The sequence below is a fragment of the Salvelinus fontinalis genome, chromosome 11, assembly GCF_029448725.1.
Source record: "Salvelinus fontinalis isolate EN_2023a chromosome 11, ASM2944872v1, whole genome shotgun sequence".
NCBI classification, from domain to species: domain Eukaryota; kingdom Metazoa; phylum Chordata; class Actinopteri; order Salmoniformes; family Salmonidae; genus Salvelinus; species Salvelinus fontinalis.
The window spans coordinates 19,067,946-19,086,833 of record NC_074675.1 but is presented as its reverse complement, the minus strand read 5'-3'; the positions used below and the strand labels follow the sequence as shown (position 1 = coordinate 19,086,833).

General features: G+C 47.1%; 1 protein-coding gene across 8 annotated transcripts in view; it reads left to right on the top strand.

Moving 5' to 3' along the window:
• Positions 1-18,888, top strand: part of LOC129865233 (DENN domain-containing protein 5B-like) — a 78,059-nt gene that overhangs the window by 34,472 nt on the left and 24,699 nt on the right. For 4 of the 8 annotated variants that reach the window (XM_055937837.1, XM_055937840.1, XM_055937838.1 and 1 more), the window contains exons 2-4: positions 2,788-2,847; positions 10,270-10,379; positions 14,404-15,082. In XM_055937837.1, the coding sequence (XP_055793812.1) occupies positions 2,788-2,847; positions 10,270-10,379; positions 14,404-15,082 (849 nt within the window). The remainder of the gene's footprint in view (positions 1-2,787; positions 2,848-10,269; positions 10,380-14,403; positions 15,083-18,888) is intronic. The other 4 variants (XM_055937842.1, XM_055937844.1, XM_055937843.1 and 1 more) reach the window with 1 other exon arrangement.

Here is an 18,888-nt window from a genome sequence, read left to right as displayed (position 1 = left end):
ATTTGTTACTGCTCAACTCAAACAATCTCTGTCGACCAACAGCCTAATGACAAAACAGTCAACTAATTGAGATTGGTTTTCATTGAGCCTGGTCTCCCAGTAGAATCCCAATAGGACCCCGTAACTCATTCCAGCCCGATGGGTAATCCGCTTAATACTGCTGCACATTGATCCTCATATCATTTCTAATCAGTACAATCACTCACAACTAGCTTTGTATTGGGGACAACAGATCAATTTTGTCTGCGCACGTTTCTGCAAGTGTGTATCCATGTGAGCGTGCATCTCTGTCTGCGTATATGTGTGTACGTTTCTGTGAGTGTGCATGCATGAGCCCTGCCCCATGTAACACCACACAGTGTGGTGCTGACTGACACACACAGTGGCCTGGCAGACACACACACCTGAAGGTCACCATCAGTTACAGACAGGCCTCCCCTTTGTGTTTTTTTGTGTGTGTGTGTTTCTCACTGTGTGTAGTGTGTGTGTGTTTCTCACTGTGTGTACTGTGTGTGTGTTTCTCACAGTGTGTAGTGTGTGTGTGTTTCTCACTGTGTGTACTGTGCGTGTGTTTCTCACAGTGTGTAGTGTGTGTGTGTTTCTCACTGTGCGTGTGTTTCTCACAGTGTGTAGTGTGTGTGTGTTTCTCACTGTGTGTGTGTTTCTCACAGTGTGTAGTGTGTGTGTGTGTGCGCGCGCCCACGAGGACACTTATCTTCTCTTATCCCAGTTCATCAGCATCATTCTATATAAATCCTCTTCCAGTTCAGTTACAACAGACATCAACACAACAGATCTGAAGCTGTTTACAAAGCAGATTCATGACAGTTTACTCTGTAAATAGAGACTGGGATAAAGAATGTGTCCGCAGCAGAGAAGGACAAGGACATAGAGGGGGAGAGGGAGGGAGAGATAGAAAGTGCCTAGATTGCAGCCTACAAATATGATAAATGCTATGGCATTATGTTACAACGATATAGAGGTATTCGGTTGGCGTGTGCCTGCCTGTATGCGAACATGCTGTAGTGTGTGTGTGTGTGTGATCTCCATGTGAGTGTTGCAGAGTCAGGGTTGGAGTAATGATAGTGACTGCTTTAATGTCTTAACAGAGCCCTGTGCTGCTGTCATAAAGCTGTACAACAGGGAGGAGTATGGTCCAGAAAGTGCTAACCTCAGGGTCTGTCATTATACAGCCCCCGCACACACACCTGGCCAGTGAACACAATGTGCTGCTGTATTGCTGTGCTATAATCAAAGTCTGGCAGAGAGAGAGAGACGCTGTGTCATACTCACCATAATGACCCTTCAGTCTCCTGGGCTTGTGTGTTTGTGGAGCTCGGGTTTTCAGGGCCGATCCCTTCAGTGAGAGACAACACACACACAAACACACACCGGTGGCTCCACTCTGATCATTGACCTGGTTGGACATGAGAGACAGTCAGAGGTCTGTGGCTTAGTCAGTCAGTCAGTCGTCTGGGAGAGGTTTAATGACTTAGCTAGGGCCTTTTATCTGCAGACCTATGGCTCTGAATGACTCTGCTTGGAATAGGAGAGACTGGGCTGTGCAGTGTGCATGCATGATTTAGGCATGTTTGTGTGAGAGAATGTTTGATAGTGTGAGATTCGAGATGGTGCCGTTTCTGGCGTGTGAGTGTGTGCACTGCGTATACCAAACAGGAACAACTTCCTAATATTGAGTTGCACCCCCCCCTTTTGCCCTCAGAACAGCCTGGATTTGTCGGGGTATGGACTCTACAAGGTGTCGGAGGTGTTCCACAGGGATGCTGGCCCATGTTGACTCTAATGCTTCCCACAGTTGTCAAGTTGGCTGGATGTTCTTTGGGTGGTGGACCATTCTTGATACACACTGGAAACTGTTGAGCATGAAATATCCAGCAGCATTGCAGTTCTTGGACACACGGTGCGCCTGGCACCTACTACCATACCCTGTTCAAATATTCAATATTTTGTCTTGCCCATTCACCCTCGGATTGTGTGTGTGTGCCATTCAATGTCTCAATTGTCTCAAAGGTTGAAGAAGGATTTTTAAGCCGTTAAATCCACTTCATCTACACTGATTGAAGTGGATTTAACAAGTGACATCAATAAAGGATCATATCTTTCGTCTGGATTCACCTGGTCAGTCTATGTCATGGTATATTCAGGAAATCTTCAGGAAATAAAATGTATGGTGGTTCTTGGTTGAAGCTGTGAGTTCTGCTACACCACAGGTCTGGGGTTTGTGCAGGCTGCTTCTGCTTTGACGTTGCCAGGGAATGTCATTCTAATGACACGGTCCAGTCTGCAGCCCGCAGCCAGACAGCCTGCTGCTCACTAACTAACTAACGATAAGCCATAAGCCACTGCACCCTCTGCGCCATCATGTCACACTGTCACTGCAACATGCTAATACATTTACTCTGTCTGTCCCCAGTACTCTCACACACCTGCCTCTCCAGCGTGTCTCTTCTCCTTCACAACCACTGATACATATAAGATCTGGATAGATTGATAATGTATTGCTTATACCCATCAAATGTTGTCGGATCAGTGGTCGTGAAGGAAAGGAAGTGTTTTGAGACTATTGGGACTTGCCATGTTTTTTCCCATGATGCCATGTTCTGTTTTGATGTGTCCGACTTACATTTCATGTTCATGCTTGTCTCATTCATCGTGCTTTAATCATTGATTCATTTTGCTTTTGTGTGCTTTTTTCACGTTTGTTTTGACATGGGCTGTTTTTTGTTTGTTTCCTCTGTCCCTTTTCTGCATGTGCCTCCACCATAGCTTTGTACCAATGGCTAGAGGCTGACCGCCAAGGCAGGGACCCCGATACAGCAGCCGCAGGTAAACTCCACCAACTGAATCCCATGTAGGGGTGTACAACTCTCTCTACCTTCAGATACTAACTTGCATAGTGTCCCCTCTCTCCCTTCAGATACTAACTTGTATAGTGTCCCCTCTCTCCCTTCAGTTACTAACTTGCATAGTGTCCCCTCTCTCCCTTCAGATACTAACTTGCATAGTGTCCCCTCTCTCCCTTCAGATACTAACTTGCATAGTGTCCCCTCTCTCCCTTCAGATACTAACTTGCATAGTGTCCCCTCTCTCCCTTCAGATATTAACTTGCATAGTGTCCCCTCTCTCCCTTCAGATACTAACTTGCATAGTGTCCCCTCTCTCCCTTCAGATACTAACTTGCATAGTGTCCCCTCTCTCCCTTCAGATACTAACTTGCATAGTGTCCCCTCTCTCCCTTCAGATACTAACTTGATTAGTATCTCCTCTTCCTTCATCACGCCCTCCTCCTTTTTCAGACCCTCCACCTCTCCATATCTATCTTTCCATATATATCTCGCTCTCTCTTCCGGTCGACCCTTCCCCGGTCATTGTATGTGGGTCAGGTTCTCAGAGCTTGTTATTCTGAATCCGTCAGTCTCCTCTGAAGTGGGCTGTTTTTACCTTCCTCCTCTTTCTCTTATGAAAGAGTTTTACCAGGCTATTTCTCTCTTCTCTCACTGTTGTTTATGAGAGTGGAGGTTTGGCTTTCTCCTCTCTCTTTCTCTCTCCCTTATTTCACGTGTGTGTCCTGGTTTAACTTTGAGAGACAGAGTGAGTAAGCGAGATGGAGAGAATGAGTAAGAGAGAGAGAGAGAGTCATTCGAGAGGAAAGAGGCTTAGGCCCTCTCCTCTCTGTCCTGTCCACTCCTCTTTGTCTCAGCTAAGGGCCTTAAGAGAGTTTAGTCATCCTTCACTTGCCAGTTCAGATCACTGCACCTCCACACAGACACTGAAACCAGGAGCTAAGCCACTGGCACTGCAACCCACAAGTCACCTAGGCAAGAGATGGCAGGATAGTGTGTGTGTTTCGAGAGCAATGGAGATACAGAGACAATATAAGAGGGCAGAGTGCTTAACAGCAGATTAACGTCTTGGCATTGTGTTTACATGCTAAAGACATGCTATCCATTTAGCATTGGATATCTGGAAAGTCTAGCGTTGGAAATTCAAAGATTAACACACACACACAGAGAGAGAGAGACATCCCTCTGGAGGACCGAGGTTATCCAGCTGTAACCTTTGTTTTTTTTCTCTCGTCTCTACATGACAGAGTGGGAGAGTGTACACCAATGCTGCCAAAATGTCAAATTCCATTTGCATTATGCATCTCTTATCTCACACACACACACACACACACACACACACACACACACACACACACACACACACACACACACACACACACACACACACACACACACTGATACAATAACACTAATGCCTAAAGCGTTAACCAAAGCCCTAGCTCACGTCAGCCATCAGTATCCATCAAAGCTGTGCAGGTTAAGGCTTGTCTAACATCTCTACTCTTCCATCTCCTTACATTAACTCAGCAGTGTGTCCAGCATCTCGCCTCGTTCCTCCCCCACACAGCCCTCACACTCCGGTGACGAAGCGCTTGTGTGTGTGTGTCATTTCCTTGTTTACAAGTATAGGAGAAGAAGATTGCAATGGTAACTGTCCACGAGATTGTCCCGCTACTACAGCAAACTAAATCAACAACATGTACATCTTGTGTTGTAAACACTGTAACCTTCCGAGCGGTCTTACTGATGGTGATGGACTATTCATCTTACTATCTCTGCAAAATGCACCACATTGATCTGAGATAGTTGCATTCGCCATGGGAGTGATCATTGTTGTCACATTTAAAGCAATCACTCTGCTCCTCCCTCCGTTCTCCTCATCCTTCAACGACCCTCTGACCTCACTCGCATCATCAAAAGGCGCGGAAACGGTCATCACGATCGATACGACCCCGGCCCATCTAATGGTTCTTTTCACTTATCTGAAATCAATGGGGGTTGGTCTTCCTGTTGTTGCTGTAGTATTGGAGACCTGGTCACCCGCAGTTAAATAAATAGTGTGCCTGGATTAGCGCTAAGATTTAATGGCCGACTGATACTTATTTGTAAACAGAGTTGATTGGAAGCAACAGTCAACAGTTGGACAATCATGATTATGGCGTGTTAGTTTTGGTATTGAACCCCAACAAAGAGACAATGTCTGTAGTAACTAGGTCATCTGATTCCATGCTAGGAAGCGTCAGAGAAGGCCCACGGTAGTGAAGGAAATGGATAAGACTCGATTGCACACATCTTATTACTGCTTAGCTAAACTAAGCTAATGACACTTTCCCAGCTGCTCCTTGCTCAGTGGACCTGATGTTGTAGTCAGTGCAGCTGTCTGACACATGAGCCAACATGGTCCTGTTTATACTCCATTAGACACACTGCTGCCCCATTAAAGACACACTGTTACTTGTGTAGCATTGAAGCTTTTAGCAGCCTAGCATAAAGGCTGGGGATTAATGATGTAGATGTCTTACATTTACATTTACATTTAAGTCATTTAGCAGACGCTCTTATCCAGAGCGACTTACAAATTGGTGCATTCACCTTATGACATCCAGTGGAACAGCCACTTTACAATAGTGCATCTAGATCTTTTAAGGGGGGGGGGGGGGGGGGGGGGCAGAAGGATTGCTTTATCCTAGGTATTCCTTGAAGAGGTGGGGTTTCAGGTGTCTCCGGAAGGTGGTGATTGACTCCGCTGTCCTGGCGTCGTGAGGGAGTTTGTTCCACCATTGGGGTGCCAGAGCAGCGAACAGTTTTGACTGGGCTGAGCGGGAACTGTACTTCCTCAGTGGTAGGGAGGCGAGCAGGCCAGAGGTGGATGAACGCAGTGCCCTTGTTTGGGTGTAGGGCCTGATCAGAGCCTGAAGGTACTGAGGTGCCGTTCCCCTCACAGCTCCGTAGGCAAGCACCATGGTCTTGTAGCGGATGCGAGCTTCAACTGGAAGCCAGTGGAGAGAGCGGAGGAGCGGGGTGACGTGAGAGAACTTGGGAAGGTTGAACACCAGCCGGGCTGCGGCGTTCTGGATGAGTTGTAGGGGTTTAATGGCACAGGCAGGGAGCCCAGCCAACAGCGAGTTGCAGTAATCCAGACGGGAGATGACAAGTGCCTGGATTAGGACCTGCGCCGCTTCCTGTGTGAGGCAGGGTCGTACTCTGCGGATGTTGTAGAGCATGAACCTACAGGAACGGGCCACCGCCTTGATGTTGGTGGAGAACGACAGGGTGTTGTCCAGGATCACGCCAAGGTTCTTAGCGCTCTGGGAGGAGGACACAATGGAGTTGTCAACCGTGATGGCGAGATCATGGAACGGACAGTCCTTCCCCGGGAGGAAGAGCAGCTCCGTCTTGCCGAGGTTCAGCTTGAGGTGGTGATCCGTCATCCACACTGATATGTCTGCCAGACATGCAGAGATGCGATTCGCCACCTGGTCATCAGAAGGGGGAAAGGAGAAGATTAATTGTGTGTCGTCTGCATAGCAATGATAGGAGAGACCATGTGAGGTTATGACAGAGCCAAGTGACTTGGTGTATAGCGAGAATAGGAGAGGGCCTAGAACAGAGCCCTGGGGGACACCAGTGGTGAGAGCGCGTGGTGAGGAGACAGATTCTCGCCACGCCACCTGGTAGGAGCGACCTGTCAGGTAGGACGCAATCCAAGCGTGGGCCGCGCCGGAGATGCCCAACTCGGAGAGGGTGGAGAGGAGGATCTGATGGTTCACAGTATCGAAGGCAGCCGATAGGTCTAGAAGGATGAGAGCAGAGGAGAGAGAGTTAGCTTTAGCAGTGCGGAGCGCCTCCGTGATACAGAGAAGAGCAGTCTCAGTTGAGTGACTAGTCTTGAAACCTGACTGATTTGGATCAAGAAGGTCATTCTGAGAGAGATAGCAGGAGAGCTGGCCAAGGACGGCACGTTCAAGAGTTTTGGAGAGAAAAGAAAGAAGGGATACTGGTCTGTAGTTGTTGACATCGGAGGGATCGAGTGTAGGTTTTTTCAGAAGGGGTGCAACTCTCGCTCTCTTGAAGACGGAAGGGACGTAGCCAGCGGTCAAGGATGAGTTGATGAGCGAGGTGAGGTAAGGTAGAAGGTCTCCGGAAATGGTCTGGAGGAGAGAGGAGGGGATAGGGTCAAGCGGGCAGGTTGTTGGGCGGCCGGCCGTCACAAGACGCGAGATTTCATCTGGAGAGAGAGGGGAGAAAGAGGTCAAAGCACAGGGTTGGGCAGTGTGAGCAGAACCAGCGGTGTCGTTTGACTTAGCAAACGAGGATCGGATGTCGTCGACCTTCTTTTCAAAATGGTTGACGAAGTCGTCTGCAGAGAGGGAGGAGGGGGGGGGAGGGGGAGGAGGATTCAGGAGGGAGGAGAAGGTGGCAAAGAGCTTCCTAGGGTTAGAGGCAGATGCTTGGAATTTAGAGTGGTAGAAAGTGGCTTTAGCAGCAGAGACAGAAGAGGAAAATGTAGAGAGGAGGGAGTGAAAGGATGCCAGGTCCGCAGGGAGGCGAGTTTTCCTCCATTTCCGCTCGGCTGCCCGGAGCCCTGTTCTGTGAGCTCGCAATGAGTCGTCGAGCCACGGAGCGGGAGGGGAGGACCGAGCCGGCCTGGAGGATAGGGGACATAGAGAGTCAAAGGATGCAGAAAGGGAGGAGAGGAGGGTTGAGGAGGCAGAATCAGGAGATAGGTTGGAGAAGGTTTGGGCAGAGGGAAGAGATGATAGGATGGAAGAGGAGAGAGTAGCGGGGGAGAGAGAGCGGAGGTTGGGACGGCGCGATACCATCCGAGTAGGGGCAGTGTGGGAAGTGTTGGATGAGAGCGAGAGGGAAAAGGATACAAGGTAGTGGTCGGAGACTTGGAGGGGAGTTGCAATGAGGTTAGTGGAAGAACAGCATCTAGTAAAGATGAGGTCAAGCGTATTGCCAGCCTTGTGAGTAGGGGGGGAAGGTGAGAGGGTGAGGTCAAAAGAGGAGAGGAGTGGGAAGAAGGAGGCAGAGAGGAATGAGTCAAAGGTAGACATGGGGAGGTTAAAGTCACCCAGAACTGTGAGAGGTGAGCCGTCCTCAGGAAAGGAGCTTATCAAGGCATCAAGCTCATTGATGAACTCTCCAAGGGAACCTGGAGGGCGATAAATGATAAGGATGTTAAGCTTGAAAGGGCTGGTAACTGTGACAGCATGGAATTCAAAGGAGGCGATAGACAGATGGGTAAGGGGAGAAAGAGAGAATGACCACTTGGGAGAGATGAGGATCCCGGTGCCACCACCCCGCTGACCAGAAGGTCTCGGGGTGTGCGAGAACACATGGGCAGACGAAGAGAGAGCAGTAGGAGTAGCAGTGTTATCTGTGGTGAGCCATGTTTCCGTCAGTGCCAGGAAGTCGAGGGACTGGAGGGACGCATAGGCTGAGATGAGCTCTGCCTTGTTGGCCGCAGATCGGCAGTTCCAGAGGCCACCGGAGACCTGGAACTCCACGTGGGTCGTGCGGGCTGGGACCACCAGGTTAGGGTGGGCGCGGCCACGCGGTGTGAAGCGTTTGTATGGTCTGTGCAGAGAGGAGAGAACAGGGATAGACAGACACATGGTTGACAGGCTACAGAAGAGGCTACGCTAATGCAATGGAGATTAGAATGACAAGTGGGCTACACGTCTCGAATGTTCAGAAAGTTAAGCTTACGTTGCAAAAAGATAAAAATAAAATACAAGATCTTATTGACTAAAATGATATAGTACTGCTGGCTGGTGAAGTAGCCTGGCTAGCAGTGGCTACGTTGTTGAAAGTGAAGCTGGCTAGGTAACCTCGACAATTTCACTAAATTTCTCTAAACTACACAATTATCATGGATACAAGGACAGCAAAGACAACTAGCTAACACTACGCTAATCAAGTCGTCCCGTTGTAGTGTAAGTTTCTACAGTGCTGCTATTCGGTAGAAGTTGGCTAGCTAGCAGTGTTGGCTAGGTAGGAGGACGGCAGCGCGGCAGGCGAAAAATAGCTGGCTAGCTAACCGATAATTACTCAAAGCTACACAATTATCTTAGATAAAAAGATAGCAAAGAAAACTATGTAGCTAGCTAACACTACACAAGTCAAGTCGTTCCGTTGTAATGTAATCGTTTCTACCGTGCTGCTAATCGGTGGCTAGCTGGCTAGTTAGCAGGGTTGACTACGTTACGTTACGTTAGGGCGAGAATACCTGGCTAGCGAACCTCAGCGAACCTTGATAACTACACAAGTATCACCGATACAAAGACGGCTATGGAGCCAGCTAAGTAGCTAGCTAAGATCGAACAAATACAAATCAAAGATAGCAAAGACAACTGTGTAGTCAGCCAACACTACACTGATCAAGTCGTTCCGTTGTAATGCACTCGTTTCTACAATGCTGCTATTCGGTGGCAAGCTGGCTAGCTAGCAGTGTTTGCTACGTTGCGTTACGTTAGGGCGAAAATAGCTGGCTGGCGAACCTCAATAACTACACAATTATGTTTGATGCAAAGACGGCTATGTAGCTAGCTAAGATCAAACAAATCAAACCGTTGTACTGTAGTGAAAATGAAAATCAGACCGTTGTACTATAATGAAATGTAATGAAAAGTTTATACTACTATTCGGTGGACGTTTGCTAGCTGCTGGGCAGATAAGTGTGGACTACGATAGACGACGGAATACGATAATTACGCAATTATCTTTTATACACAGACGGCTAAGTAGCTAGCTAAGAAGAAATTGCTAAGGTTAGACAAATTAAACCGTTGTACTATAATGAAATGTAATGAAATGTAATGAAAATGAAATGAAAAGTTATACTACCTGCAGAGCGAATGCAAATGCGACCGCTCGCTCCAAACCGGATGCCGTTTTGTTCACTACACCTTGCTGTTTTACACACGAGGCTGGCAAAGTGAGGGGAACCGGAACAAGAAAGGCCGGCAAGGGGAAATATTTATTTGTGTGTGTGTGTGTATGTGTGTGTGTGTGTATGTGTGTGTGTGTGTGTGTGTGTGTGTGTGTGTGTGTGTGTGAGCGAAGGGGGAGTGGAAAGCTTCGTAGCACATCTGTTGACAGATAGGAATTCCAACTATGAGATATCCCAGAATGCTGTGCAACATACAGCTGTGCTCATTCTTGTTTTCTTCCTCCTTGTATTCCCTTATGATGATCTTTGATCCCCCTCTTATATATATATACACACACACACACACACACACACACACACACACACACACACACACACACACACACACACACACACACACACACACACACACACACACTTTGACACACACCAATATCTTTAGTTAGTCAACTTGGTTGTCCAGAGACTTGACCTCTCTCTCTCTCTTTCTCTCTCCCTCTCTAGGGGAGAACTTTGAGCAGAGCCCCCTGAAGAGGACGTTCAAGTCTAAAGTCCTGGCCCACTACCCTGAGAACGTGGAGTGGAACCCCTTCGACCAGGATGCTGTCAACATGGTGGGTGAACCATCGCTGAGTTCTGAGCCAAACTTGAGTGGTGAATGGATGGATGGAGGGACCATATTGGAGAAATGAGGGCAGGTTTGGGGGGTAACTGATAACTTATAATCAGTTACATGTAATCTGATTACGGAAAAACTGTAACTATAATCAGTTATGTAACTGGCAAAAAAAAGAATGTAATCAGATTAGATACTTTTGAACAACTAGATTACTTATTGGATTAGTTTTAAATTCAGAAAGGATGTTTGTGAAAAAATACATTGATACTTTTCTCTTTTCTCAATGACGTTCTGAAAAACAGGATGCGTTTTAGTTTGTTCCACATGAGCAAGTCTGACCACAAGTCAGAGACCACACTATATGTGTTTGATGGATTATTTTGTCTTCATCTAATGCCTCTTAAGGGGAAAGTAATCAAACGTGAAAGTAATCAGATTACATTACTGAGTTTTAACCCAAAGGTTACTTTACTTTAAATGTAACGGATTACATTTAGAAAGTAACCTACTTAACCCTGACTGAGGGGAGTAGAAGGACAATAAACAGACTCTATTCTATCTAACGAGTGGCCAGCAGGGAACCAAACTGGGTTGGAGGAAGGAATGGATGGAGGGATGTTATTGGGGAACTGAAGGAGGATAACCGGGGTCTATTGACTGTAACAATACCCCAACTAGGCACTGAAAGGCCTTTTAGATTGTTTACAGGGGAAAGGAAGGGCATGCTGGGATTATTCCAACCAACGCTTTAGGAAATAACAACACACACACACACCATTGGAGTCGAGGGGCCCATGATTAAGACACAATGTGGTGCCTTCTCTCGAGGGTATCCTGGGTAATGGGGCGACGGCACCAAATCCCTTCTGTCTCTATGGATTTACCCAGAGGGGGGGGGGGGGGGGGTTGCAGGCTGCGCTACATGGACTGTGGCTGCTTTGCTGCAGTTTGGGTTTAAATTGAGTTGTTTCGTGTTGTCGGGATGAGGGGAGGGGAAGCGTGCCAGGGTGGAAAGTAACTTTAGGGGAGGGAATATCTGATAAGACAAATCTTTATATTGTCAAATATCTGCATTCATGACAAAAAAAGGGAAACGTTAAGATGGTGATGATGCAATTGTATTTGTGCTTTATTGGATTTTATAAACTGGGTGGTTTGAGCCCTGAATTATGATTTGGCTGAAAGCCATGATATATCAGACCGTATACCACGGGCATGACAAAACATGTATTTTTACTGCTCTAATTACATTGGTAACCAGTTTATAACAACAGTAAGTCTCCTCGGGGGTTTGTGATATATGGCCAATATACCACTACTCAGGGCTGTGTCCAGGCGTTGCGTCGTGCCTAAGAACAGCCCTTAGCCGCGGTATATTGGCCATATACCACACCTCCTCGGGCCTTATTGCTTAAATAACCCGTACACTGCAGGAAATGATAAACCAGAAGACTACATTCATCGTGTATTGAATCACTCAAGACCTGTCATGGAAGGGAGTGCCAAAGGTCACGCTGACCTGTCGCTCAATGATCTGGGTCCACTGACGTGTAAATGGTTGAGGGATCATATGTTTGTGGTGTGTGTGTGTGTGTGTGTTTGCCTAGCCCAGCATATTGAGCCCCAGTAGAGGTAGCTGACATCGATACCTGTCCCTCAAGTCCCTGTAGAGAAGGTTCTGGAAGCGCTGGGTGTCGGCTGACCGCTGCCTCTCGTGATGCAAGGTCACTGTTTTTCCGTTGGCGTTGGCCATTACGTCACACACTGGCATCAGAACCGCTGCATTATTAACACCGGGTTCTCCGCTTCCGTCGGCACGGAAACGACGGCCCATTGGGCGGTGTGTTCCAAGCAGTTCCAGGTCTGAAGTGCACCTATGAAGGCTCCGATGGCAGAACCATTATGAATCTCAGCCCTCTCCCTGCTTGCCTCAACCTAACCCCCTTTATTTACATCTATAGTATCTCCATCTCGCTCACCATCCATATCCAATTTCCAATTCTCCCTTCATTCCCCTCCTCTCTCATCTCTACCCTCTCTACCCATAGGGTGACCTTAGTGGAATCACGCTTCCTGCACCTTTGGGCCTAGCAACCAAGCCCTTCTGATGATTGCTTTTCACATCCCAATCCTTTTCTCATAAATCCCCCCATGATTATTATTTATTTATTTATTTATTTATTTATTTATCTCTCCCTCTGTCTGTCTCTGTCTGTCTCCGTCTGTCTCTGTCTGTCTCTGTCTGTCTCTGTCTGTCTCTGTCTGTCTCTGTCTGTCTCTGTCTGTCTCTGTCTGTCTCTGTCTGTCTCTGTCTGTCTCTGTCTGTCTCTGTCTCTGTCTGTCTCTGTCTGTGTCTCTCTGTGTCTCTCTGTGTCTCTCTGTGTCTGTCTCTGTGTCTGTGTCTGTGTCTGTGTCTGTGTCTGTCTCTGTGTCTGTCTCTGTGTCTGTCTCTGTGTCTGTCTCTGTGTCTGTCTCTGTGTCTGTCTCTGTGTCTGTCTCTGTGTCTGTCTCTGTCTCTGTCTCTGTCTCTGTCTCTGTCTCTGTCTCTGTCTGTCTGTCTGTCTCTCTTTCTGTCTCTCTTTCTGTCTTTCTTTCTGTCTGTCTGTCTCTCTTTCTGTCTGTCTGTCTTTCTGTCTGTCTGCTGTTGGCACTAATTAGATTTTCTTGTTAATCGGGCCCTGAGTCAGGTGTGTGTGTGAGAGTGTTCCCAAGGATATGCATGAGTGTGTGTGTGTGTGTGTGTGTGAGAGAGAGAGCTTATTGCTTCATAATCATCAGTGCGTCACTCACCCAGAACCCCCACAATTCCCGTGTCCGTGCCGGAATAAGGGGATAGTTTAACAGGTGGGAACATTACCTAGGATTATCCATGAACACTGTGAAATGTTCTGCTAGGACTTCCGAAATGTCTATCGGAAGTCATTTTGAGCCTAACGACAGAGCTGAGGCCCAGGTTGATGGCCCCAGACACCGTTACGGTTGACAGGAGGACGGGATGACATTTAAGCCTGGAGCCTTCACTGTAAACAGTCGACAGTGTCTGCTCCCTTTTGTTAGAACAGGAAGAGAGTTTTGAGGGAGACTTCAATGGAAGTGTGTCAATGGGATTAGATGGAGTCACTTGTATATCTACGCAATATGTCAGACAGTGTTGAGTTGTTGATACTGTATAATGTGTTTCCGAGCAGTGTTGGTTTAGGGAAATGTTCTCCAACATGACTGCAGAGTTGTACTGATGATTGCCTGTCGATATTGATGTTTCCCCGGTTTCAACCTTCGGTAGGTGGACATGTGCAGGTTAATGGGATGTTGCTCATGAGCACAGATGGGCCCAATTGTTGCAAAGGGATATTAGAATCCCTTTGTCATCTTCAACAGGTTTCAACTCCTTCCTTTCCAGGGAGGAATATTCTCTCCTTGATCCGTATGGTTTCATGATATTTTTTGGGAGAGAAGGATTTGATTTGGAAGCGTAGAGAATCTCATTTCTGGGGTAGAAAATGCAGCATTTCGGATCTCGGTTTCCACACAGAACAGACAGATCGAGGTGGTGTGGGAGTTATTATCTTGTCAGTAGTGATCAGTTGAAACCATGATTCACTCACCACTCTTATAATCTATTCCGAACAGAACATTGGCCAACTACAGGGCTGTTCCTGTTTGCTTGTTTATCTGTGTCAGCGACATGGGTTAGTTTGTGTGTGTGTTATGATTCATTTTGTATTCAGCTCAGCTCTGCAAATCAACATAATGGAGATAATCAACCATCTTTTATTTCATGCTGGCTGCTGTGTTGCTGACTGGGCTGCTATCAAAGCAGATTATGCTGACTTGATTAGGGATGCGACTCACATACACATGAATGTAGATGTACACATACCCACACAGACTGTACATGCAGTCTCAGTAGTTTCTGATGTAAGGCCTCTGCGTTGGTTCTGTCAACTATGTCAGTTATTAACACCACATTAATAATCATCATTATTGTCTCTCTCCCTTCCCTCTCTCTCTCTCCGTAGCTCTGTATGCCCAAAGGCCTGTCGTTCAGGACACAGGCAGACAGCCGCGAGCCTCAGTTCCACTCCTTCCTGATCACGCGGGAGGACGGCTCTCGCACCTACGGCTTCGTCCACACCTTCTACGAGGAGGTGACGTCGCCTCAGATCTGCTCGGCCATGCAGACCCTCTACCAGATGCACCAGGCAGAGAACCCTTCCTCCGCCACCCCCTCCTCTTCTTCCTCCTCCAGTATGGACTCTCTGGCTAGCAGCCTCGACGAAGCAGATTCTCCATCTTCATCCTCGTGCCGGTCGGCGGCGTGCGGCGGCTACGACGCGTCGCGGGACACGCTCTACGTCTCCAAGGCGTTGTGTCTGATCACGCCCATGCCCTTCATGCACGGCTGCCTCCGTTTCCTGTCCCAGATGCACCGGGCCGTCACGGCCGCCTCGCCCCCGCCCCTCCCCCTAGAGAGCTACGTGCACAACATCCTGTACGAGGTGCCCCTGCCCCCTCCGGGGCGCTCGCTGAAGTTCCACGGGGTGTACGAGCCCATCGTGTGTCAGCGTCCTGGGCCTGGGGAGCTGCCTCTGGCTGACTTCCCTCTGGGCCAGACCTTCACTCTGCTGGGGGTAGAGAACCTGGTGCAGCTCTTCAACTGTACCCTGCTGGAGATGCAGATTCTGCTCTACTCACAGGGTAAGGGATGCTTATTATACATGCACACACACACTCCTCTCTACATTCCTTGGCAGCAGGTTGTTGAGTGGGGGTTGCTTCTCCAGCCAGGTGGTATGGTGATGACAGATACCAGGTTGGGGGATGGTTCGGATAAGTCATTCCTCCCTATTCCTCAACACATCCCCTCAGCTAGAGCCAATGGAACATGACTGGCTGTGTCATTACTGGGGTGTAATCTGTGGTCCCTGACTCCCTGGCCCAAATGAGTTTAGGATTAGACTACTGTAATCTGGGTGTGGTAGAGAGCTATTCCTCTCCCTGGGACTGGAGCTCTGCGGGTTGACGGACTGGACAGCAGCAGCGTAGTGGCTGGGATTAGGAAGCATGGTCAGTCAAAGGACAAACAGCGTAGACAGTAAGTAGTAAACGTCAGGCCAAGACTGACTGTATCTGCCATAGACTTCACTGTAGATTACAGTAGACTAAACTACAGGATACCATTGTCTGATTGGCTGAAGACTATTGCAGAGAAAGAGACATTGAGAGAGCTTCTTGTCTGTTGAATGTTTGATTGGGTGGTTCTGGTCCATTGGCGTCCTTTGTAATGGAAAGTAGTCTTGCCTAATGAATTAATGGGTTGTGACTTCCCATTAAGTGGCTCTTGATTTGTTTTAGAGTTGATGGAGTTTAATGTCTGTAATGTAATTATCTGTAATGCATGGGAGTTCATTAGTTGAGTTGATGGCAGTCAAACAAAGGGACTCCACTTTTACTCGCACCATGCCATTTCTGTCTGCTTGAGAGAAAACGACAGAGGCGGGCCTCCCTCCTACCACTCCTCTCATCCACCCCTCCGCTCCCATCCATCCCCACTCATCTGTCCTCTATCCTTTGATGGGAAATGATCTCCCATGTTTAATTTATTAAACCAACTGTCAGACGGAAATCGCTCCTGAAACCGAATGATTCACCTCTCATTCCGGATGAAAAAACATTCCAGTAACGTTTTAATGTTCCTCATTTTTCACCGGGAAGCGTTGGCGGCATCCCATTTATCTCCTACCCTGCGTCACGGCTGCTAAAAGGCATTCTAATTCCTCTTTAATAAAAACAATGTGCTTGATTTGCCTGGAGGCGCTTTCATGGAAGGGTTGATGCACGGAAACTGCATCTGTAACATGTTCTGTGGATGGGTCCCAATGCACCCTATTCCCTATATTGTTGACTACCTTTGACCAGGGCACATTGGGCTCTGGTCAAAAGTAGTGCACAATATATAGAATAGGGTGCCATTTGGGATGCAGGATGTGTGTTAATGTGACAAGGTTGGCCATATGTCCTCCTTGTCTTATATGATCCATCAACAACCAATGAAATCATGACAGACGGAACCTGCACTCATTGGCCGAGACACGGGAAGGAAGTGGCAGGCAGGCGTTTAGTCCAATCCTGCAGCTCAATGGAGGGCATGGGTCTGAGATGTAATTAATAATATGATTAATCACTATTTTATATTTTAGTCATTCTAGGGTCTTCTTCTTGATCAAAAATGGGTTTAGGTGGTGGGTGTGGCAGGGGCGCAGTTTTAAAGCGAATTTTTGAGGCCCCGTCTTGGCAGTGTAGAGACTTTGGCATTTTGAAGCAAATTTCCTACATTCCTACGTCTACACATTTCTCCATGGAGCTAAGCATTTTTTGTAATAAAAAAATAAAAAAAAGAATCCTGCAATTCTAAACAAGTTGACATGCAGTTAAGAGAAAAGGTTGCAGTTTTAAAGCAAATTTTGTCCAATTCTATGCATTTTGCGATGGCTAATGCTATGTTCTTTTGCTCAAACATAATAATAAAATGTATACTGCTAAAATCATTCTTTGGGGATCTTTCAATTCTCCCTGACTTTTATTTTGGCGGTTGTTAGTTCTCAAAGATTATATAATAAATAAATAAATATACAGGTCCGTTATCTTCTCTACATTCGTTATATCTGGGTTTTAGTCGATTAAGTTGACACTGAAAGCGCTTATCCATCCTGATAATTAGGCGACCAGAAAAAACGCTTAGGCGGCCCGCCCAAGGATTTCAATAGCAGAAAAATCCCTGCATTCATCCAGAGAGACTTAGTCAAGTCAGCGCACACAATAAGGTGGTTGATCAAAAACATACTGTTCGTATGAAAATGAGGGGACTTTACACCATGTCTCCTTCTCCCCTCTCTCTGTGCTGGGAGTGCACTTGGTTTCTGTTGTTTATCATTGTTCTCTTGTCTCTTCCCTTCTGAGACCTGTGTCTGATAGGGACCAGTCCCAATGACTGACAGTTTCACTATGACTTGCCTCGTGTCATATGTTCAGCCTTGAAACACAGATGCCGATCTTTGTCTCTTCCGTTCGCATTTTCCACTTGGCCCCAGCAGCATTGTGATCAACTGTATCTATATTGGACGTTTGCAGATGTTGACAATGCAACGCATTCCCCTATTTATCAAGCAATACTATACAATGTTTTACACGTAACCTTCCATTGGAAAGCAGTATTGGAGGGTCTTGTGAAAGTTGAATGACCCTGTTGAATGCTCGCGCGTCATCTCTGCCTGAAATCACCTCCCACCGTAGTTCAGCTGAGGTCAATATCGGACGAGAGAATAATATTATTCCGTTTTGGTCACTCTTATTTCCCCCCCTCATCCCCTATGCGCTTTTACAGGGTGCTTTGATGTTTTTCGTGTTGGGGAAAACTGGAGTCTGACATCTGTGACGGGTTGAGTATTAAATAGGGAAGAGCTGGTGTCAAATCAGCACGGCCTACGTGTTAATGAAGTCTGTCGAGACGCAGTGTTATCATATTGAATAAGGGGATACACTTATCGTCACATAATACGATCATAACCGCGAATGAGAGGGGAAGGAAAGCGGGGATAGAGTTGCTGAGACATGAGTAAAGTACCATGAATCATCCTTTTAATAAGAGTCACTCTTTCGGGTATCTGCGTCACAGAGCAGGCTGTGTCGAGTTAAAACCCTCGGCACGCAGCGGCTTGTGAGAGTGTATTTGGTAATAAACTGGGTTAGCCTCATTTTTTGTGCTCTTATCTCCCTTGTTGTGGTTCTAATTGCTCAGTTTGTTTCAGAGAGAGACTGGTTTCCCACAGGGAATGCCAAAAAGGCATGTTCAAGCAATTGACCCCTTGGTTGTTGGCAGCACTTTGAAGTAGTTACCGGTAAAATGATTGCCAGCGTTTCTTTGGTAGACTAGAAGCCGAAGGGCAGATTGGTGCATTTATGCTATACAAATACATGGGTGTTTGTGTACTTTGTAGTTTCCTTTTATTGTATGCATTGCTTTAGTGAAGTCATGTAAAAGTCCCGCGTTTTCTGCAGCTGTTCTCGGTTTCCCCTCATACATAGTTGAGTATTGCAGTGTGAGGGGTTTGTCTTGTGTGCGGTCAGTGTGTTATTGTACGAGTGTGTGGGTGTGCAGTGCACCACAGCTGAGCTAGCAGGTTTACTCTCACACTCTCTTTTTAGTTCTGTCTTTCTCTCGGGTTTCTCCCACTCTTTCTCGCTCCGTCTCGCTCTTTCGCAAACCACACTTTCTCTGTGTGTTGGTCTTCATCTCATTTCTCGGTCTCCCTTTTCTTATCTGGGATCCAATCGTATAGTGCGTTACTGTGATTCTCAAACCACGCCTTCACAGTGTCTCTAAAGGACTCTCGTTCCATTCTCTGCGTGTCCTGTGGCGCAAGTCTTTAATCAGGGTATTGTCACTCCTCTCTATCGCGTGCGTCTTTTAGTTTTCTCATAAATATCCTATAAGTAGGAGCCGC